Consider the following 23,524-nt stretch of genomic DNA (forward strand, 5'->3'; position numbering starts at 1 on the left):
CTTCCATCTCTAAAGGTGTGATTGTCTCTCTCTAACACATGAACTTTGGCTCTCCTGCCAATTGTCCTAGGGGAGATAAAACACCCTAGTTACAACAGGTGACTCTTCTTATTGGAAGTCTTGGCTTTTAGTGAAAGGGGCCCCACCGCTCTTTGGATAACAGTTCCTACCTCTAAGAGTATGTCTTCACGCTACCACAAGCCTGGGTCTGTGGGACCTGCGCTTGTGGATTTGGGGTTTCCAAGTCCGTGCTTGAGCATCCACGCTGCATTGTAAAGGTGGGTTTACAACTGCTGGACCTGGGTCTCATTGTCATGCGAAGGCATCCATAACGCCTATGCAGAGCTTCTGACTCAGGTCTGTGTCCACACTGCAGAACAGAAGGCGCTGGACCCAGTCACCACAGGACTCAAGCTCTGACCCACCCCCTAGCAGGGTCCTAGGACCCAGGTCCTGCGGGCTTGCCGACTTGGGACTCATTTGTGTGCGGAGTAAAGGGGGGGCTGGGGCTCAGATCTGTTTCAGAGGCTGGGTGCAAGGTACGGTGCAGACACGCTGCCGGGGGCTAACCGCTCGGGTGGAGCAGGAGCAGCCCCCACGGCTCGATCTCCCGGCCTGGGGCAGCCGGGCCAGCGGCGCTCAGTGCAAGGCGGGGCTGCTTTGCGGGACAGGCAGGGTGCCACGTGACCTGCCCCAGCTCACCTTCCTTCCCCCTGCCGAGGCCGATCACAGGAGAGGCGCCCGGCCCAGGACAGCCGCGCGGAGCATGGAGCTGGCGGGCGGGCGCTGCGCGCTCAGCCTGTGGCGGCGGCTGCTGCTGCTGCTGCTGGCGCCGCTGTGCTGCTTGCCGGCCCCGGGCGCCGCCGCCCCTGCAGGGCCCTCGGCCGTGGGTGAGTCTGGCGGGGCGGCCGGGGAGCCAGCGCTGAGCCGCAGCCGCCGGGCTTCTCTCTTCCTCCCCCCACCCCAGAAGAAGTGGGGCGGAGGGGCAGGGCTGGGGCCCCGGCTCGGTGGGGTTGTCGCCTGCAGCCAGACCCTCCCGACCGGGAGCGACCCCGACACAAAGGAGCTGCCAGTCAATAGCTCCAGCCAGCCGGGCTTGTTCCTGCCCCTCTCCCCCTTCACCCCCTCCCCCGGCTGCTGATTAATTGCAAAGCCCACGCTGAGAACGAGAGGCAGACGGAGCTCTCCTCCCGGGCCCCTGCTGCGGGGGGAGCTAGGGACTTCCCTCCCCCCCCCTTAGGTGGCTCACTGGAGACACCTCACTAGCAGCCTGGGAAAGCTTTACATCCATCCCGCGTGGCTTGTCCCTGCCTCTGTGAACTTGCTCTGTGGCACGGCCACGTTCCCTCCCCTGCTTTCGTATGGCCTCAGCCTCCCTCCTCCCTTTGCCCCTGGCTCTAAATCTCCAGAAACTTCCCTGCCTGGGGAAGCATTCTCCCCTCCCCCTTTCCTTTTTATACACTCCCCTCCCCCAGTTTGCTCTGTTCTTCACCAATCGTACAATGCCATGCTGTTTACTTCCATTCCCAAGGCTGAGGCATTTGCGTGACTCCCAGCACGCTCCCAGATAAATCAATCAGCCGGTGCCTGACCTGAGCAGAGCATGCTACAAGTAGGCTTGGCAGAATTCTATCTTTTGTTTTAAATAATATATAGAGGGAGAAGATCAATGTTTATTTTTAAATATTCCCCCCCCCCAATTGTTGTTGTTCTAAATTTTCACAGTTTGGGGAAATTATTGGGGGTGCGTGTCTGACAATGGGGGATCACACAATTATTTAATGATAGTAGACGTTAAGATTCAAAATCTTAAAGCTTTATAAGCATCCAAACACAAATTGTGACCATCACATGTCAAAATATACAAAAGTAAATATCCTTAAATCAAACTCTTAATTCTCAAGTAGCATTTTTCTTACTTTTCCTATCTGTAAATTTTTGACTAATACTGATGAACATAAGAACAGCCATACTGGGTCAGACCAATGGTCCATCTAGCCCAATAATCTATCTTCTGACAGCAGCCAATGAGAGGTGCTTCCGAGGGAATGAACAGAACGGGTAATCATTAAGTGATCTATCCCCGTCACCCATTCCAGCTTCTTGGCCTTCACAATATCCTCCGGCAAAGAGGTCCACAGGTTGACTATGTATTGTGTGAAGAAATACTTCCTTTTATTTGTTTTAAACATGCTGCCTATAAGTTTCATTTGGTGACCCCTAGTTCTTGTGTTATGAGAAGGAGAAAGAGCACTTCCTTATTTACTTTCTCCATACCAGTCATGATTTTACAGATCTCTATCGTATCCCCCCTCAGTTGTCTCTTTTCCAAGCTGAAAAGTTCCAGTCTTATTAATCTCTCCTCATATGGAAGCTGTTCCATACCTCTAAACATTTTGTTGCCCTTTTCTGTACCTTTTCCAATTCCAATATATCTTTTTTGAGATGGAACAACCAGATTGGGGTTTTTTTTGGTTGGTTGGTGTGTGTGTGTGTACAGTGAAATAGATGTTACTGACATTTACCAATAAAAAATCTAATCTTTCCAAAGCTGAGTATAGGTTATGTTGTCTGCATGATGTGTGGTTCAGACAATGGCATACAGGCTAGGCCCTGCATTATTTAATAATGCAATATGTCTGAAATGTATGTGTTTACATAATATAAACATTAACTATACCGCTATAATAAACATTAACTTGTGTTTTGCCTTTGGTCAGCAAAGCAAATTCCACATTTTCTATGTGTGATTTTATTTTTTTCCAGTTATATACATGTTTTAAAAGAACTATTGCTCCATACTCAGCTTCTGTGACTCATGCATCTCAAATGCAAACCTCTGCAAGTTTCCAGAAGACAAATCTTGCAACCATTAGCATAAATTGCAATATTACAATTTTCAAATGTTCACATCTTCTTTTTAAGTTCCTGAAATAAGTTTCTGGTTAAAGCATGCTAGGATGAGTCTGACTGGGGTTCTGTTCCCTGCTCTGCCATTGTCAGGCTGTGTGACCTTGGACAAATCACTTTGCCTCTATGCCTCAATTTCCCTTTTGTATAACAGAGATAATTTTCTCTTTTGTAAAGTGCGTTGAAATCTACAGCTTGAAAGGGCTATTTATTATCATATCTGAAATCTGAAGGTCGGTATTCCTATAATATGTAACTTTGTAATTAATCTTTTAGTTTAATATGCACCTAAAGTCCATTGGGTGCTTGTCTCTGCTTAGTGCTCAGGAACAGCAGTTGAAAATTTACCAGACACCTAGTAGCTAGAGACAGATACAAAAGATAAGTCTGGTAGAGCCTCCATGCGCTGGTAAGAAGTCTAGGCTGCCTGTTATCAGAGCTGCTGGGGAGAAGGTTGTTTCTGGACCCTAACAGGAGGCATCTTCTTTCCTATCCACCTTTGTATAGTATATGTCTGAAAAAATTGAAACTCCATCCTCCTCTAGCTGTTGGAAGGGAGAAGTGCTTTCTTTCTTTCTTTCCCCACACCCAGTGGTAAATAAGGAGGATCTCCATCACTCCACCCCATCTCATCCTCCAATTTTGGGTCATTTTCTGCTGCCCATACTTAACAGTTTTCTCAAGCAGAGGCAACAGAATGAAATGGATGTGATTCTTGGCAGTTTCAAACCACTCACACAGGCTCATGAACAGCAGCAGTGGGACTGATCACAGGTTTGTTAAATTTCAGAATAACAGCCGTGTTAGTCTGTATTCGCAAAAAGAAAAGGAGTACTTGTGGCACCTTAGAGACTAACCAATTTATTTGAGCATAAGCTTTCATGAGCTACAGCTCACTTCATTGGATGCATACTGTGGAAAGTGTACAAGATCTTTTTATATACACACAAAGCATGAAAAAATACCTCCTCCCACCCCACTCTCCTGCTGGTAATAGCTTATCTAAAGTGATCACTCTCCTTACAATGTGTATGATAATCAAGGTGGGCCATTTCCAGCACAAATCCAGGGTTTAACAAGAAAGTCTGGGCGGGGGGAGTAGGAAAAAACAAGGGGAAATAGGTTACCTTGCATAATGACTTAGCCACTCCCAATCTCTATTCAAGCCTAAGTTAATTGTATCCAATTTGCAAATGAATTCCAATTCAACAGTTTCTTGCTGGAGTCTGGATTTGAAGTTTTTTTGTTGTAATATAGTAACTTTCACGTCTGTAATCGCGTGACCAGAGAGATTGAAGTGTTCTCTGACTGGTTTATGAATGTTATAATTCTTGACATCTGATTTGTGTCCATTTATTCTTTTACGTAGAGACTGTCCAGTTTGACCAATGTACATGGCAGAGGAGCATTGCTGGCACATGATGGCATATATCACATTGGTGGATGTGCAGGTGAACGAGCCTCTGATAGTGTGGCTGATGTTGTTAGGCCCTGTGATGGTGTCCCCTGAATAGATATGTGGGCACAGTTGGCAACGGGCTTTGTTGCAAGGATAGGTTCCTGGGTTAGTGGTTCTGTTATGTGGTATGTGGTTGGTGGTGAGTATTTGCTTCAGGTTGGGGGGCTGTCTGTAGGCAAGGACTGGCCTGTCTCCCAAGATTTGTGAGAGTGTTGGGTCATCCTTCAGGATAGGTTGTAGATCCTTAATAATGTGTTGGAGGGGTTTTAGTTGGGGGCTGAAGGTGATGGCTAGTGGCGTTCTGTTATTTTCTTTGTTAGGCCTGTCCTGTAGTAGGTGACTTCTGGGAACTCTTCTGGCTCTATCAATCTGTTTCTTCACTTCCGCAGGTGGGTATTGTAGTTGTAAGAATGCTTGATAGAGATCTTGTAGGTGTTTGTCTCTGTCTGAGGGGTTGAGCAAATGCGGTTGTATCGCAGAGCTTGGCTGTAGACAATGGATCGTGTGGTGTGGTCAGGGTGAAAGCTGGAGGCATGTAGGTAGGAATAGCGGTCAGTAGATTTCCGGTATAGGGTGGTGTTTATGTGACCATTGTTTATTAGCACTGTAGTGTCCAGGAAGTGGATCTCTTGTGTGGACTGGACCAGGCTGAGGTTGATGGTGGGATGGAAATTGTTGAAATCATGGTGGAATTCCTCAAGGGCTTCTTTTCCATGGGTCCAGATGATGAAGATGTCATCAATATAGCGCAAGTAGAGGTTTGTTAAGTTTACTCTGCTCCTGTTTAGCAAAACTTTGAGGGGCAACAGAAGCACCGGCGCAGTCTGCAGATTTAGGATTACAACACTGCATCTTGTACATTCAGTTCACATTTGCAAGTTGACGTTGTAATCATGAAGGCAAGAAATTTAGTTTTTAAAATGAAAGCTTAAAGTCAGCAAACTTGATGGCATAGGCCCCACATTCACCAGGGCTAGTTTCTCAATCTCAGTTGATAAATAGATTTGTGAAGCATGGGCAAAAGAGGATGATGTTGACTCTTACATCAATCTTAATGCAGACTGTAAGGAGAAACTCAGCTCCTTGGCAAGAGAGAGTCATTTTCATTACTGTTTGTTTTCTAAAAACAGGGCAGTTCTGGCATGTATCCGACTTGCATTTAGACCCTACTTACCACATCACTGGCGATCACACCAAAGTTTGTTCTTCTTCCAAAGGGGCTAATGCCTCCAACCCTGGGCCTTTTGGAGATTTTTTCTGTGATTCTCCTTATCAACTTATTTTATCAGCCTTTAAGTATATGAAAGAGTCTGAACAACAAGCTTCCTTCATGATATGGACAGGGTAAGTAATGGAGTCAGTCAATAGCTACCTTGTTAGTGAAACACTTTGAAGAGTTGGAAGACCATAGTGCACTAGTTTTAAATATTCAAACATTTGTTTCTGTTTGCAGCAATACATTTGAGTCTGATGCCTTTTAAATGCTGCTTCTGTCTGCTCCGCTTGCATTGTCTGAATTACTAACAAGTAGGGCTATAAGCAAGTGATTAATGTAAAACAAATTAATTAAATTAAAAATATTCATGATTAATCAAAATTTTAATCACACAGTTAATAATAGAATACCAATTTAAATTTTATTATATTATTTATTATATTAAATATTTTTGGACGTTTTTCTACATTTTCAAATATTGATTTCAATTACAGCATGGAATATGAAGTGTACAGTGCTCACTTTATTACAAATATTTGCACTTAAAAGATAAACAAAAGAAGTAGTATTTTTCTATTCACCTCATACAAGTACTGTAGTTCCTCTTTATTGTGAAAATGCAACTTACAAATGTAGAACTTTTTTTTTACATAGCTGCACTCAGACAAAACAATGTAAAACTTTAGAGCCTACAAGTCCACTCAGTCCTACTTCTTGTTCAGCCAGTCGCTAAGACAGACAAGTTGGTTTACATTTACGGGAGATAATGCTGACTGCGTCTTATTTACAATGTCACCTGAAATTGAGAACATGCGTTCACATGGTACTGTTGTTGCAAGGTATTTATGTGCCAGATATGCTAAACATTCATATGCTCCTTCATGCTTTGGCCACCATTCCAGAGGACATGCTTCCGTGCTGAATTTAAATTGGTATCTACTGTTGTTTAACAGTGTGATTAAAACTGTGATTAATGATGATTATTTTTTAATCGATTAATTGCAAGGTTTTTTTTAATCATTTGATATCCCTACTAACAAGTTGCAAGACTGACTGAATGTTTAAGATTTGTAGGTGCAGTGGAATAATTTATTCATATTGTATGTTGACCTGGTTATTGGGATGTTTACTGTCTAAATATATTTGAATAGTTCAATACTGGCTGTTGGCAAAAACAAGCAAGAGGGAAAAAGAAATAAAGAACAAATTTTTAACAAGGGTGATTAGCCACTGGACCAAACTGCCAAGAAAAGTGGTGAATTCTCCATCTCTTGGGAGACTGGATGCCTTTCTGTGCTTTAGCCAAACACAAGTTATTGGGCTTAATACACTTAATACAGGGATAAATGGATGAAATTTAATGGCTTGTGTTACTTAGGAGGTCAGGCTAGATGATTTAATAGTCCCATCTGACTTTAAATTCTTAAGAATCCATGAAAAAGAATGACCCAAAAGAAGCCACTTCTCTGCAAACACTTGTGGGTGTTAAGAGACAATAATGCCAGGATAGGAAGAGACCCAGGAGCATAGGTGATCAAAAGAACTGTGGCAGGTTTAAAAAGAAACATACTCTCAAGCACGAGTGGAGTAGTTTGTGGGAACCAGGCTGAGACAAAGGCACCCACTGGAGAGTCTGAAGAAGTTAGGCCTGCCAGGTTACCATCAGATGATGGTAAGCCTTTAGGTCAGATACGCGTATAGACTATTTTAAAATATTTTTTCTCTAAATGCATTGTTCCCATTGACAAAATAAACAACACTTTGGTTTGAGAAGGCTGTCTGATCACTGGATACTTCTAGTCACAGACTCCTGAAGGGGAGACCTATAGGTACCTGAACGCAGTCAGACCTTCCTGTATCCATGGTAACCTCCTGTGTGATTTTCATCTGCTACGTTTTCTCTATCTGCAGTACTTCTCTGTCCTTTATTGTGTGGTGTGGCTGGTTAAAAAAGATACCCGCTTTATAATGCTGCCCTCATCGTCTATTAACAACTGAAGGACCAGGCAGTCTTTGGTTTGAATCTGCATATTGGGTTCATATTTATGTGGTGAACAGGACTGGGTCAGGCCAGGCTACTACTCAGATGGGAGACTTTCAAGAAAAAATCAGGTTCTAAGGAAAATTCAGGAGGAACCCCTCTCCTCTTTGAGTCAGTCCTGAACTGATAACTCAGTATTGTGCTGGTGGTGGTGCTCTTTTTGATGAGAATTAGAACAAACCTGCCCACTTATCAACAAAGGCTGCTCCTGTGGTTGAAGCACTGGCCCGGGATGCAGGAGAGCAGGGTTCAATTCCTGTGTTGATCCCGGGCAAGACATTTACTCTGTCTGTGCCTCAGTTCCCCATTTGTAAAATGGGGGTAATGATACTTCCCATTATTACTGGGATGCTGTGAAGATAAATGCTTATGAAGCATTTGAACACTGTGATGATGGGGGCCATGTCAGTAGTTAAACAGGACTACCATGGTATTTTCGGTAAGAACTCGAAGTGATTAGTTTGGTGTCCTAGCAAAAATACCACATTCTACCTACCTACAATTCCCTCTTCAGTGTAAATTAGTGGATGCTTTATTTTTAGTGGTGGGTATTTATTTTAGTGATGGGTAGTGATGCTTATGATTACTGGTTTGTCTTTGTGTTTCAGGGTCTTTCGAGCTAAAAGGTGCTATGTAAATTCAGGGGTAGGGTGTTGACAAGTGTGTATATATAAACAGACCAGTCTAGATTAACCCACTGCAGTTTATTTTCAACAGAATGGGAGGGAAATAAATAACACCTCCGCCCCCTGCCCTTAAATGTCTTATGGGGGGAGGGGGAGTGAAGGAATGAAATCCAGATTACGTATCCACTCTGAGTGGGTTGGTTTGATTATGAGAAGTCTTAATAGTGGTAAGTATTTATCATGGGATTCTCTGTTAAACATGGAACCTATTTATAAAGGGGGGAAAGGAGGGACTTGGCAGGGACCCTCTCAGACAATACACTAGCTTTTTATTTGAGTTCTGTAGCAGTATTCCAGGCCAGAATTTAGGTGCATTGGCAGAGTTGTTCAGAACAACAAATGAGGAGTTTTTTACAGAGTTGTAACTACTTTGACACTTATGAAGTCCTTTTCTTTTTAGGGATAGCCCACCTCATGTTCCAGTGGAGGAACTCTCCACAAAGATGGTCATTAATGTTATTGGCAATATGACTTCTACCATTCAAAGTTTCTTTCCAGATCTCCAGGTGTTTCCTGCTTTGGGTAATCATGACTACTGGCCACAGGTAAAATGAGTTTTTAGGAATATGAGCAGATGGGCTTCTTTACCAGAATGGCTGAGTCTAATTAAAAGAGCTGGAACACTGCAATAAAAATGAAATTTTGTGTGTGTGTTTGTGTGTTATACTGGAAGCATACCCTATGATTGTCCAGTTTACACCTAGATCTTCAGAGTGTAAATATTTCCAAACTACAGTGATGTAAAGTACAACTTTCTCTGTGTGTAAAGTTACCTGAACTAATGTTGATGTCAGATCAAATCTTTCTATTGACCTATGGTATTGCAAACTGACTTAGATAAATTGGATGCTTACAAATCATGAAACCACTACCTCATATACACAATTTATTTAAATTTCATTTTTTTATGCTGGGTAAATCATGCATATGTATTTAATATTTGAGCTCAGTACTACAGGTGGCATCCTTAATGGGATCTGTCAGTGTGCCAGTAATATTCAAGGCCTGCTTAAAAGCTCATTGGGAGTGTGTCCATTGACTTCACTGGACATTGGATCAGGACTGTGTACATTTTTTGTAATTAATTTCCTCTGCTTTCTAATGGTGACATAAAACAAAAAAAAACTGACAATGTAAAATCCCACTGTTCCTTCACTAATATCAAAAATTGCATTAGTAGTTTTTGGTCTTGTTTGGGACTGCTACAGATATTTCCACTGACAAGTTATTGGTCCCATAGTTCATTCCAGTCTGGCACAATGCCTTTCTGACTTCCACATTGTGTTAGCAATGTTGTTCTCGGCATAGATGAAAACATAGTGAACACTAGAAACTGAACATATTCACTAAACATATTTCAAAGTTAATCCAGCAGTTCAAAGGAGTAAGGGCCGAATTCTCCCACCAGATCTCAGGGGCAGAGGTAGATCTTATATAAGCAGATCAGTTGCAGTAATTTGTTTTTAAATATTAGCTAGGACTCTGTAAGATCCTCCCACACTCTAAACAGTCCTTTTTCCCCCCAAGCAGCATTCTGTATGTCCATTAGCCCTAACGCGGGGAGAGGGGTTAATATAATATATAGTTACATCTGTTTCTCCCCTTTGCCTAAATGAAATTTAGTTCAGATTTGTTTGGCTTTTTTTTTAAAGGAATATCAACGTTTAGGGAGAATAACTGACACGCAGCAACCTCCTGAGATCTAGAGGAAGATAGCTTCATACAAATATTCTCATTTACATCGACTGATGTAAATTCTCAGTGCAGACATTGGCATTTATGTAATGGGCACCCTGCATGGTGAATGTGAGTTGTGTTTGTAAAGCGTATGCAACATAACACATTGAAATATAGTAAACTAGGACAGATAAATATCATGCTCCAAAAACTTGTTTGCTGTTTAAAGTGAAACTGCACCTATTTCCCTCAGCTTTGCACTAAAACATGTGAGTATTTATTATATGGCATTTCGTTTTGAAATATCAGACTTCATTGATGTGCAGAATTGCCATGTTTTTTCCTCATAGTTTGAATCATGTGGGAGTATACAAGAGAGACACTGTTTGTACAAAATGTGAGGGTATTGCAGGTTTGTATGGGCTATATTTCTATAGGCACTTGCTTACTATTGGCACTATGTGCCACAAACTGACATTGATGTGGCACAGCACATATAGCTGCTGTTGCAGTCCAAAAGCAGGAGTGAAATATGCCCCAATATGCTGAACACCAACTGATTGAGTAAAGCTACTTAATGATCTTTGGTCCTTTCCACATATTTTGCAATAAGAAAAGTATCAACAGATTAATATATCATTGAATAGTCTTTCAGTCTTTGTTGTCACATTGGCCCTCTTGCACAAGCCTACCTGGTAGCTCCAATTAGACCAGGCTTCCTAATTTAGCGTGTAATCCAAATGTACACAGAACACAACCCTCTGTTTGGGAGCCAGATCGAAGCCTCCTTGAACACACAATTCAGCCTCAAATCTGGAGCTAGATTTAAGCATATCTGTTGGATGAACACTAACCATATATTTGACCAGTGCAGTTCTGGAAATTCCTTTCACAGAAACAAAAACGTGTGATACATGCAACAAAAAGATATAGACTGGTTTTTGATAGCTGTACGTGCATGCAAAGACTTGAAGATGCTTTGTCCACAGACCTTGAGACAAGAGTGAGAGTCAAAAACAAAATGTTTTGTGAATCAGAAAGGTGTCATTTTCATCCTGCCTCAAAAAGAAAAACAAATTTTGAAACTTTGAAATTTTTTGTGCAACAGAGTTGTTAAGCCCTAATCCTATTGCTTTAAATTTTTCTGGCACTCATTTACTAGTGGTGTTAAATGCCATAGAAAAGAGACTTCACATTCAGTTCTGACTGAAATTCAGGTGTTTGGTTCTGATTATTTGAACCTGGACCTCTGACAGCCCTGGAGAGTGCCCTAACCACTAGGCTATTCTGGGATGGGGGGAGGGGGTGGATGTTTGTTTCCACAAAACGTTTTGGTTTTGACTTTTATGTGAAAAAGTTTTATCAACATCTTTAACTAGGACTCCTGCACTTTCATCTGACCCAAGCAATGCTCACGTGCATGAGATGAGATGAGAACTCTCTCATCAAACTTAGACAGAAGATGGAAAGTTTTTTCCCCTAAAAAAACCTGTTTACATTTTTAGCTTGGGAGCAAAAGAGGGCTGGGGAAAATAGCATTATGGTGGTTTTCAGATTTGTTGAAATAAAATGTAAAAAATTAAACTTTGTCGGCACTTGGGGTAGAATCTCTTGTCTCAAGGTCTGTGGACAAAGGATCTTTAGGCTTTGCATGTAAGTAGGGCCATAAAAATCTTTTTGTTGCATGCACCACATATCTTTCTGTTACTGTGAAAGGAATTTCCAGAGCTACACTGGTCATCAGTGATATCTTGTAGTCAGAAAAGTACCTTAAGCTCCCACTCCTTACTACTCTACAGAAGTAACTGGATGAGATTCTATGGCCTATGTTTTCCAGGAGATCAGATCAGATGGTCCCTTCTGGCTTTAAAAATCCATGAATTTGTGTGTCAGAGTGATGAAAGTTCTGTTTTTTGGCAGGATCAGCTGCCTGTATCTGCCAATGAAGTTTACAGTGCAGTAGCAAATTTCTGGAAACCTTGGCTAACTGATGAGGCAATCAGTACCTTCAAGAAAGGTAAAATATAGTAGCTACATTTTGTAAAACTAATGTTGAGAGGACTGACAGTTCTATAGATTTTCCCTCTCTACTTCACTAAACTGCAAGGATGAATCAGTGCAATGGAGCATCTGGCCCAGTTTCTCCAGAGGTAAAAGAGTTATTGATTTTTGCTATATAGCAATTCCTGTCTACAGTTAATCCTGTAGAGAGACTTTATTCTTGTTCTAGTGTAATAATAATTCCCTGCTTTGGGTAGCACTTACAATGTTGTAAGCTTTGTACAAACATAAGAGACTCACTCTCTTCATGGAAGAGTTCACAATCTAAAATAAGAGCATAACTATCAAGGAAGGGTATGGGAAGCCATAGTTACATTCGTACTTAAAGAAAAATTGAAGAGTAATTGTTTGTTTACTTTGAGGCTACTTGCAATTCAAAGAGAAAGTTTCAAAGATCTAGTAACACCTTTATGCAAAGTGAGGTGCTAGTAAATAATCACTGGGATTATACAATTAATTAAAATGTTCCGTATCTAATTTAATCAGATGTAGGCTGATACAATAATGATTTTTTTTTTTTAAACCAACGGGCTGACAAACTCAACTCAATTTCCAACCCCCACAAACACTGTGAGTTCGGAAGTTTAATTTGAACTGGAGTATTTGGGGGTGGGTATTCTGAATAGGAGAGACTGGGTAAGAAGGACTTGAGAGCAAGAAGAGAAAGCAAGAAGAGAAAAATAACACACACAGGGGCAGATCCTCAGATGGTGTTAATTGAAGTCAGTGGAGGTATACTAGCCAAGGGATCCGCTCCACAACATCTGTAGTAGAACCTCAGAGTTAGGAGCATAACTCTGAAATGTTCACAATGCCGAACAAAATGTTACGGTGTCCTTTCAAAAGTTTACAACTGAACATTGACTTACTGCAGCTTTGAAACTTTACTATGCAGAAGAAGAATGCTGCTTTCCCTTTATTTTTTTAGTAGTTTACGTTTAACACAGTAGTGTACTGTATTTGGTTTTGTTTTTTGTTTTTTTGGTCTCTGCTGCTGCGTGATTGCATACTTCTGGTTCCAAATGAGGTATGTAGTTGACTGGTTAGTTCATAACTCTGGTGTTCGTAACTCTGAGGTTCTACTGTATGCTGTAGAGTAGAGGTGGGCAAACTATGGCCCACGGGCCACATCCGGCCCATGGGACTGTCTTGCCCGGCCCTCGAGCTCCCGGTTGGGGAGGCTAGGGCTACCCCCCCCCCCGGTAGCCTCAACTCGCTGCGCCGCCCGCACTCTGGTCCACCGCTCCTGCCAGGAGCACAGTAAAGTGGCTGCGAGCTCCTGCCGCTCTGAGCGGCATGGTAAGGGTAAGGGGGGTTGGATAAGGGGTAGGAGGTTCCGGGGGGCAGTCAGGGGACAGGGACTGGGGGCGGTTGGATGGGGCGGGGCGGTTGGATGGGGCAGGGCGGTCAGGGAATGGGGAGCAGGGGGGGTTGGATAGGCGTGGGAGTCCCCGAGGGGCCTGTCAGGGGGTGGGGGGCTGAATAGGGGTTGGGGCCATCAGGGGACAGGGAGCAGGGGGGGTTGGATAAGGGGTGGGATGGATCCCAGGGGGAAGTTAGGGGAGGGGGTCCTGGGAGAGGGCGGTCAGAGGACAAGGAGCAGCGGGCTTGGATGGGTTGTGGGTTTTGAGGGGGGCAGTCAGGGGGCAGGAAGTGGGAGGGGGCAGGGGCCAGGCTGTTTGGGGAGGCACAGCCTTCCCTACTGGGCCCTCCATACAGTTTCACGCCTTGATGTGGCCCTTGGGCCAAAAAGTTTGCCCACTGCTGCTATAGAGGGTTGGCCAGAGTCGTGGGTTAATTTTTTCACACTACTGCACAACGTAGGCTTCCTTTCATGAGCCAGAATGGATGGAAAAAACATTGTATTTTTCTTTAATTGGATCTCTGTTTTGGAAATCAGACGTCCTATATCTACAGGAAAATCAGTGAACTCACACAATGCTAATGAGAATCCCCCCAAATGTCTAGGATATTATTGTTGCATTTAGCACCACTTATGCAGTTATCCAATTCATACACACATGCAAATTGACAAATAAAGTGCAAAAAGTAGAAGTGGTCCTAAAAAATGCCCTGTGTCATTTTCCTCACCTCTGAATGATATTGAATACAGTGAAATCAACTAGATTACTTGAGAAATAAGATGCTGCTCGATATGAGGAAACATTTCAGAATCTGGTTGATAGAAGTCTTACTATTATAACTGTCAGCTTAGTCCTTTCACGTTAAACTTGTGTTTTGAAAGCAGTCTTCCTCTGTTGATCTTGTTTTCACAGGTGGCTTTTATACCCAACTCTTTCAATCCAGTGTTAGCCCTCAACCACTCAGGATAATCAGTTTGAACACAAATCTATATTACAGTCCCAACCATGTGACTCTGAATATAACTGACCCGGCCAACCAGTTAGTGTGGTTGGAGAGCACACTAGAAATCTCTCTTCAAAAGAAGGAGAAGGTAGGCATTACACGCAGAATACAATGAATCAACTCAATGTCAGTAGTAGTATCCATCATATCTATTTGTGTAAATTGAAAGAAAGCTAGCAAAAGGAAAAGAAAGAAGTGAATCAAGTTTCAGGGCTATTTTAGAATTTGCAATTGATTTGACAGGGCAGAGGCTTTAAGAAATGTATATTTGCTACCCGCTACATGCAGTAGTGAGCAATAGGAAAGAAAAAAGAGACCTGACTGTAGTCTTACTTATACAGGTTTAATATCATTATAACTCTGACCTCACTCCTGATCTGTGTTGGTGAAAGTGAGATCAGAATCATGTCTGCATTATAAGGACTATTACAGTACTTTCATAGTCCAGGAAATCCAAAATGGAATTATCCACAAAACTACAAGACTTGATGCAGAGGACGTCTCTGCTATTTAAATGGGAACTTGGTTGAAAAGTTGCATCTGTAACATGGTACCAAAGAACATGGGTATGTTTGTACATGTACTTGAAGTACAAATATTACATTCTTTCCCTTTAGCAGATAATACACATGAAAAGCATGTCTTATATTTCACAAACTCTATCCTTATTGCATACACAAAATGTTGTTCAGGTTACTAAGCATGCAGAAGTAAGGAAATGAAAGTTAAAATTGTGTATACAGTTTTGTCCCCCATGTGGAAACATTGGCTACAATATTTAATCAAACAGTCATATGCCATTTCTTAAACCTTACAATAAAATATCAAACAATTTTGGAACATAAAACAGTTCAAGAAAACAACACAAAGTTTTTTGTTTTGTTTGTTAATAATGGAACAAGTATATTTTTTTCACTCTCCTTGTCTCCTAAACGACTGAAATCTTTTTTGCACAGCCTTTCCCAAAATATTCACACTAGTCCAAAGAACAATGCTAAAAAATGTCACCATGGCAAATATTTTTCGAAAAATTGTGAATGTTCAAAAAGAAAGGCTTAGAAGGGAAATGTATGTAGCTTTAGTTTTAGGAGTTGCCACTTCCCTAATATTGTAATAAATGTATTTGCTTATGCCCATTTTCTGATGTAAGGTTACTAAATATTGGTTCATAATTACTTTATACTCTGTTACTAACTACTCATGCTTGCTTATAACAAAACTAACTTACAGTAGTCAGACTGACAAAGTCTTTCAAAGACCGCATTATTATGAGACTCAGTGTTAATCAGTTCTAAGCTAAAGCTGAAAATGTTTGCTTCATATGAGGATGCTAATTGTGTTGTATTTATCTGATTTTTAGGTATATGTGATAGGACATGTGCCAATAGGATATCTGCCTTTCACAAGGAACATTACTGCCATAAGAGGATATTACAATGAGAGATTAGTAAAGATTTTTCGCAAGTATAGTGATGTTATTGCTGGACAGTTTTTTGGACATACTCACAGAGATAGCATCATGATCCTTCTGGATGAGAAAGGTAATGATGTTTGTAGAATACAAGTGTCTTTGCTGCATCCTTTCCTGATTGGCTCCAAGTAAAAGAATGTTCTGGTGTATATTGGGGCCAGTCAAAGTCTGGTGTGAATTATTTTTAAAAAGAAATGGGGATGAAAATGCTATTTATTTATTTTTTATCAAGGTTGTTGAACACTTACGACAACACTGTATAAATGCTGTTCTCCCCAAATTCCTGTAATGAGAACTGAGCAGAAGAACCTCGCATTGTATTGTAAGACAGACTGTCCACATTTTCCTTTTCTACTGATATTAGAAGAGGCTTTCTAAGTGTCACTCTTTTAATGAACGCCAGTAATTCCTAGACAAGCATCACTAGTCTTTCCTCTCCTCTCTTTCAGTGACATGGTCAAATTGCACTGGCCAGTTCCTATTGTGTGTTATGTATGTCAAAGGGAATGTTCTCAGGCCAAGGAAACATGTCCTGCTTTTTGTGTTTCCTGCATCATTATTGAACCCCTCTCATGGGTTCCCTGCTGCTTCAAAGTTAATTAAGATAAGGGGCAGGGGTTGGGAAAAGAAATCTCTGCTTGTGCCATCTTCTTGATCAGGTGATTTCTCTTTGGGATAAGCACCTAGCTTTGAAGGTTTTGCATTGTGCTCTGAAATAACTTATTTTTAAGAGTCAGAGTGGCTACAAAGGATGTTGTTTCTAATAGAAATCGCTGCTTAAATATTTGTATCTATACCATAGAACAGTGACTTCGGTGCCTGAGTTCATTACAGTATCTATAAACTTACCATAATTGACTCCACATTTATAATAGGTTTTATACGAATTTCTAAAAACAATCCTAAAACCCTTCATTGAATCAGCTCTGCACTCTAAGTCACTGTCCTCTTAACATAGACCAATTTCACATTGACACCCCAATAAGAAGGAATCACACCAAGTGAGAGAACCACCTTTACAGAGTTTGTTCTTACCATGTCTGTTAAGGCAGTGTTTTGCCCAGATGATGTTCCCTGGGCTGGCTGCACATTTAATTAACTGACTACACATCCAAACTTCAGTACGCGGGACAGACCAACCTTGCTGCTTTGTCACTGCAGTTTGCATTATGCAAGTCACTCTGCTTCAAAATCTGTTTTATTGTCTTGTTCCTCTGACAAAAATAGGCACTTACATGTCTAATCTTGCTAACTATGACTTTGCTCTTTTCAGAGTGTGTTCTCATTTCAGGCATTTGTTTATTGACAAAGCTTCGCTGAATTCAAGCTCAATTGGAATTTGCAGGCAAAATCCATGTATTGAGATACAGAGTCCATTTTATCTCCTTCAGAAGAATCTGCTGGCTTTCCAGCACCGTTCTTCAGCTTTCAGAGCTCCTACTTGCTTGTGGCCTTCAACACTGTTATGTTGGCTGCATAAAGGAATATCTAACTTTCTTCATAGAGATGCTCTAAATACATGTACCTGTGTATTTTCGCTACTGAAAGTCCTCAAATATCCTCCCTTTGACTTGCTGTAAAGAGCAGGGTAGATATAACAGATGCCAGCAGGGATTTCTCTCAGAGTCTGGTTAGGTGAGCTTCAGGGCAAATTGTTGTAGGCTCCTGGCTTTCTGATAATGCAAAAAACATGAAGGAAGCTGCATGTAACACGTAAGTTGAAGATAGCTCTGATCTGTGTCCTTTGGTGAGGCTTGTCACAGATCAGGGCACCTGTACCTGAATTCCCCCTCCATGGTTCAGCAAGGGCACCCACGCTCAGGCTTCTGGCTCCCCAGCTATCAGCTCTCTTGGGTGGAGATGTCTCCTGAGTTCCCTCGAAGCTTTGCGGCCATGCAGCAGCCTATTAAGCTCTGTGCAGGCGCTCAAGGCTGCAGTGGGGAGAGGCGCCTCTCCCCATCGGCCCCAGCCAAGCCCCGGACCTGCCGTGATCAGGGAAGAAGCACCTCTCCCCACCACCCCTAAGCCAGCCCCCCTCCCCCGGATCTGCTGGGGTAGAAGCACCCCTTCCCCAGCTGCAGCCCAACCCACAGAGAAGCGCCTATCCTGCGGCCCCAGCCCAGAGCTGCTGTTGCAGGGAGAGGTGCCTCTTCTCCTTTCCCCCCCGGCCCCCAGCCCAGGTGCTGCTCAGGGAAAGAGAGCTAGGGGGAGTCCTTTCTCCACACTGTAGCCCCAAGGCAGCCTGCACTCCAAACCCCTCAGCCCCGGCCCCACCTCAGAGCCTATACCCCCAGCCAGAGCCCACTCCCCACAACCCTCTGCCCCTGCCCTGAGCCCCTCATCCTCGGCCCCAACTCAGAGCCCGCATCCGCAGCTGGAGTCCTCACCCCACGGCATCCCAAGCCTCTGCCCTAGCCCTGAGCCTCCTCCCACGCTCTGAATCCCTTGGCCCCACCTCCACCACATTAATTTTGTTATGTGCACCAACAATATGGAGGTGATGTGTAATACATCGCCTCCATATTGGTGCACGTAACAAAATTCATTCTGCACGTGCATGGGAAAAATTAGAAGGAACACTGGATGTGTCTCTCTCCTTCCTGACCAGGGTATTTCCAGGCTGCGCAGCTCCCTGCTTAAACTGAGTTCCCCAGCAAATCAGACTGCTGGAGCAGGCCTGCTTTGCCTTCTCCTCAGAGGCTATAGGCAGCATAATTACCTACAGTTAAGTTACGCCCAGCTCTTTCTAAGCAAGCACATTTATTCTGAAGGTAAAAGCATTATAGAGAAAATATATTAAAAAAATAAAAGGAAGGATTGGGGTCTCCCTTGGACAGTTTAAACTCAAGCTGTTTATCCAAAAGTCCTTTCTCTGATGGTTGGTTCTCTAGAGAATCCAGTCTGAATCAGTATATGTGAATCTCTCCTGGTGGTGGTAGCTCCCTGGAGGTATTATAACCTGAGTAAATTTGCCTACTCACTCCCACATTATTCATAGTTCCTGGAGGACTGTTGTTCCCATCCCCCATGGAATTGCATACAATCCCTGGCCCACAATGATACATAGACTTAATTCAATAAGGACCTGAAGAAAAGCTCTGTGAATCTCAAAAGCTCTTCCCTTTCACCGCAGAAGTTGGTCCAATAAAAGAAAAATGATCTCACCCACTTTGTCTCTCTTCAGTGAGGTGGTGCAGGAAATTGCCATATCTGTCACCAGGCTAACAACAGAAATGCACTGGATACGTCGGGCATTGCTACATTCTGGATTGTTGTGCCAATGTAGCTATTCTGGTGCAAGTCTCCAGTGTACATGCCCTGCATTGAGGTAAAGTGGAGTTTATATGGGTGAGACTTATCTAGGTTTGTACCAGCACAGCAACTCTATGCTGGGCGGTTGCACTGATATAGCTATTCCTGTGCAAAAGTCCCTAAAGTACCTAAGCCAAGCACCCTAGGTCTTGTCGTCTTTGTTCTCAAATGTAAATAATGCATTTCTGAAAGCATTTACCCTAAAGGGAATGATTATTTCCCAATTTTTTTTTTCAGAAAACCCAATAAATTCCTTGTTTGTAGCACCTGCTGTGACACCAGTGAAAAGTGTGGTGCAGAGAGAGTCCAACAATCCTGGAGTCAGACTGTATCAATACGATCCTCTTCATTATAGCTTGTTGGTATGTGAAGATTAAAAGAATTGTGTTAGTGTTAAGTATTAAAATAGCTATAGCTCAAGCCTTTTTCATACTGGGTGTCCTGCTGCCAGATTGGTGCTGGGTTCTGTCTCCTCAGTGATAGGCGGAGAAGGGTGTGGGGAGGAAAGGAAAAATCTTCAAATAGGAACTATGCAACCTTTACTGAGCCTGAAAGATCCACTTCCCATTTTCTTTCTGCTGCGTAAACCCTAGAACACAGAATAAGAGTCAGAAAAAATCCGTGTTCAGCCGTGGAAAAGGCAGGTAAAATTCTGGCACGTATGGATAGGTGTCTCTTTAGACACACGTGAGCTTTGGTGATAGAGACCATAACTTTGGTGCACTTAGTCTGGCACTGTATAAAACACTTTCAGAGAACTTCCAGAAGGTTCAGGGTGAAATCCTGGCCTCACTGGAGTCAATGGCAAAGCTTATGTGCATATCTGCTGCCCATTTCTTACATGACCCTCGTTCCTGCAAGTCTTCATTTCCCTACATTCTTCCCATGGCCTCCACTGGCCACCCATCCATATGCCACCAAATGGTGCCTGGGGAAAAGTGAGTTCAGCCCTTACTATGCTTTTCTCCCTATATGTAGCCTAGATTTGGTTTTAACATTCATTTGGCCAGCCCACCAGAGATGTGCAAAAGGGACTTTGGTTTACCCTCTTCTTTGAAGGAAAGCACCTCCAATACCGTAGCTACCTCATTTGTGTCTCTGTTCTCTTTCCTCCTCCCACCATTACTGCAATGCAAGTGCCAGCTTATGGTGTGAGCCCAGCTCTTGGGGTGGGGCATGACCTTTTATTCATTTGTGAATAATAAGCAGTGACAGCTTCCTAATCAATATATCATTCAAGAAACTTAATGAAGCAAGCAATACAACTGTGTCTCCCCCCCCCCCCCCCTTTTTTTAAACGTGTAGGACCTTTGGCAGTTTTACTTGAATCTCACAGAAGCCAACATGAAAAATGAATCGAACTGGAAACTAGAATACATCCTGACCAAAACATACGGTATTGAAGACTTGAAGCCAGAAAAGTTATATGAAATGGCAAAGCAATTCACTGTGCCACACAGCAAACTGTTTCAACAATATTACAATAATTTCATTGTGAGTTATGACAAAAGCATTGTCTGTGAAGGGGACTGCAAGACCAGCCAGATATGTGCAATGCAGTATTTAGATCGATCTTTCTATACAGATTGTATCCAACGGGGATAGTGTGGAGAGGAAGTATAATGTGATCGGTACTGATGTTGTTATGTAGCCTGTATTTTAAGGAATCTGTTCCCCCATTCTGCTGAAGTGGGAGCCTGTGGCAATCCTCTGTGAATTACAGGGAGGCATCTTTTATTCTTGGTAAATATATTGGCCATAATTTCCCAATTGCTTTGTCTAAAGTTAAACACCTTAATAACAATGGCTTGAGTTTTCAGTGATCCTGTTGACAGCCATTACAGTAAATGTGCACTGCAGTTGCTCAGTACCTATGAAAACAAGCCATTTTTATTCAGGTGTGTAAATATGGGTTTAGGTGTCTAACTTTAGGCACCTTGGTTTGAATACTTGGGCGATATATACGCTGTTTAGATTATAATCTGTAACACTGCTAAAAGCAATGTTTGTGTAAGTGTGTAAGTCAAGTTATCACACAATCAGTACACACACCTTTGTGATCCGTAAATATTTACTGAAAGTTGAAGGACACAGGACTATCCAGCACTAAGGGTATGTCTATACTTGGAGCGGGGGGGTGTGGGTCCCAGCTCACGGAGATATACTCCTGCTATCTCTAATTGAGCTAGCGTGCTAAAAATAGTGTAGTCGCAGCAGCGTGAATGGCGGGATGGGCTAGCTTCCCTGAGCACATGCCTAGGATGGGTACATATTTGGGTCAGCTAGCTTGTCCCATCGCCAGTGCTGCCGTGGCTACATGTTATTTCTAGCGGCTTAGCTCAATCAGCGCTAATGTGAGTATGTCTCCTCGAGCTGGGAATCATACCCCCAGCTCCAAGTGTAGATGGTACCCTAAGGCTCAGATCCTCAAAGGTGCTTGGAAACTAACACCCCTGGGAGGCACCTCAGTGCCTTTGAGGATCTTTCTCCCTATAAAGCTGTGTATTTAGTGGTAATGTCAGATTTATACGTATTTATATTAACAGATTTTTTGACAATGAAGAGACACAAATCATGTTTAAATCAATGGAAGTTACTAATGAGATATGAACACGCATTCATCTATGTAATACAGGCAAATGTGCACCTATCACAAGACTTCTGAAACTTTTTCATAGGGTGGACTGTATCATAATACAGAGTTTCTCATGGACAACCTTTCCTCTGGTTTGTGATTGCACAGACCACCGGTTCCCTGAGTCAGCTGCAGCTATTGTTTGCATGAAAAAGTAATATTATCCAAGTATTTTAAATGTCTTTTAATGCAATTCAACATATGGAAATGAGAAGTCATTTTTTGCTCTCCAGGGAGCACAGGGCCACAGTTTGAGAACTGTGGTTAATACATATATTATTCACGGGTAGCCAAAGCCACAGCTATGGTTGCAAAACTATTCCCATTATTAACCCCTTGTTTTTCATGAGGCCTTAACTTACAGATAGATTTTGCTGTTGGAGAACATCTCATGTTTTGTCTCAACCCAAAAGTGAAATTTGTTCTGGAAAGTCTGAGGGGAAAATCCCTTCAGTTCTTGGTTATGAAGAAGAAATTTAAAAAAAAATAGTAAGGAAAAAAATATTGTTAACTTTTTAGATCAAATATCTTAGACTTGTCATATAAGGATCCTCCAATGAGGAATGCTTGCTTTTGCTAAGTTCGCATTCTGAAACAAATCTTTCAATGTTATTAACATTTGAGCAGGTCATCGAATATGCACAATAGGAAATCTCATTAAATTTTAAATGGTGTCCGTACATGCTCAACTCTAGCAATATGGACTTTGAAAAAAAGGTAAGAGAAATTAGTCTGGCTTTTTTTCAATTTATTCTCTGTAAACAAGGCTCCATACTTTGACAGTGTTCCTTTCCTTCCTTCCTATGAATGTTTAGAATGTGCTTGATCATTAGATCACACTTTCTATTCATCTTTCCCATATACTGGCCTTTGCACACTAGAATGCAGCATGACTGACTTCTTAAAAGCATTGCTGTGATTCCTGGTGTTTGTCCAAACTGTATGTCTTTGCATTAAGATATATATTTACACTTCAAAGTGAGGCAGTGTCATTAATTCAAAAGAAAAGATGTGTTTTTAAAATAAAATAAGAAAATACAAGTATGAAGGCCCTCTTATGAAAGCAAACTCACCCACATTATATTTTGTAGTATTTTCCCATTGCTGTTAGGAACAATCTGTCCAAAATAACATTTCTCTGATAACTTGACCACTTGTATTTCATAATTTAAAAAAAGTTTGTGCACAAACTTAATTGTTGCATTAACATTTCATTCATATTTTGAGCGTGTGTAAAATATAGAAATACCGGTAGAAACACCATATTAACCTCATTTTTTATGCCAAATTTCTAATGTAATATTTCTCTTAAATTATATTTCCTGAAATGTTCTATGTTTTGTCTGCCTAGCTGTGGTTTTCCTTCCCCACCCCCTTTAAAGTGGAATAAATCATTTAGAATGAATACCAGCAAATAGTCTGATTACATTCTAATGGAAGTAAAATAACCTTCCCGCCTTACCATCCAACTGATCTGCTACAGGTAATCTCAGATGTATCAGGATATAAATAAATAAAATAAAGAGAGCTACTTGTGCACTCTGTGAGTGTGTTTGAGTACCTTGGTATTTAGATGGTAAGAAACGTGAATTGGTGAATGCTAGCTTAATTGGTAGTTTCCTGACTTTCTAGCGGTTTTGTTGTTTGGAAATGCACTTGAGCAACCTGAACTCTCCACTGATAAAATAT

At 42.0% G+C, this 23,524-nt stretch overlaps 1 protein-coding gene across 2 annotated transcripts; it reads left to right on the top strand.

Annotated features, from left to right (window-relative positions):
* The first annotated feature begins 698 nt into the window (after window positions 1–698).
* On the top strand, window positions 699–23,374 carry SMPDL3A (sphingomyelin phosphodiesterase acid like 3A). 2 transcript variants are annotated; one of them, XM_084624800.1, is made up of 9 exons: window positions 1,589–1,612; window positions 4,280–4,361; window positions 5,500–5,713; window positions 8,713–8,857; window positions 11,910–12,006; window positions 14,327–14,505; window positions 15,778–15,958; window positions 19,438–19,562; window positions 20,506–23,374. In XM_084624800.1, exons 1-9 carry the CDS (start codon window positions 1,604–1,606, stop codon window positions 20,803–20,805), a joined length of 1,332 nt encoding a protein of 443 aa, XP_084480926.1. In that variant the 5' UTR covers window positions 1,589–1,603; the 3' UTR covers window positions 20,806–23,374. The 2 variants fall into 2 exon arrangements, with proteins under 2 accessions (XP_084480925.1, XP_084480926.1); XM_084624799.1 differs by lacking the exons at window positions 1,589–1,612; window positions 4,280–4,361 and adding an exon at window positions 699–890.
* Window positions 23,375–23,524: the final 150 nt, after the last annotated feature.

The sequence above is a fragment of the Lepidochelys olivacea genome, assembly GCF_965140295.1.
Source record: "Lepidochelys olivacea isolate rLepOli2 genome assembly, chromosome: 3".
Classification (NCBI taxonomy): domain Eukaryota; kingdom Metazoa; phylum Chordata; order Testudines; family Cheloniidae; genus Lepidochelys; species Lepidochelys olivacea.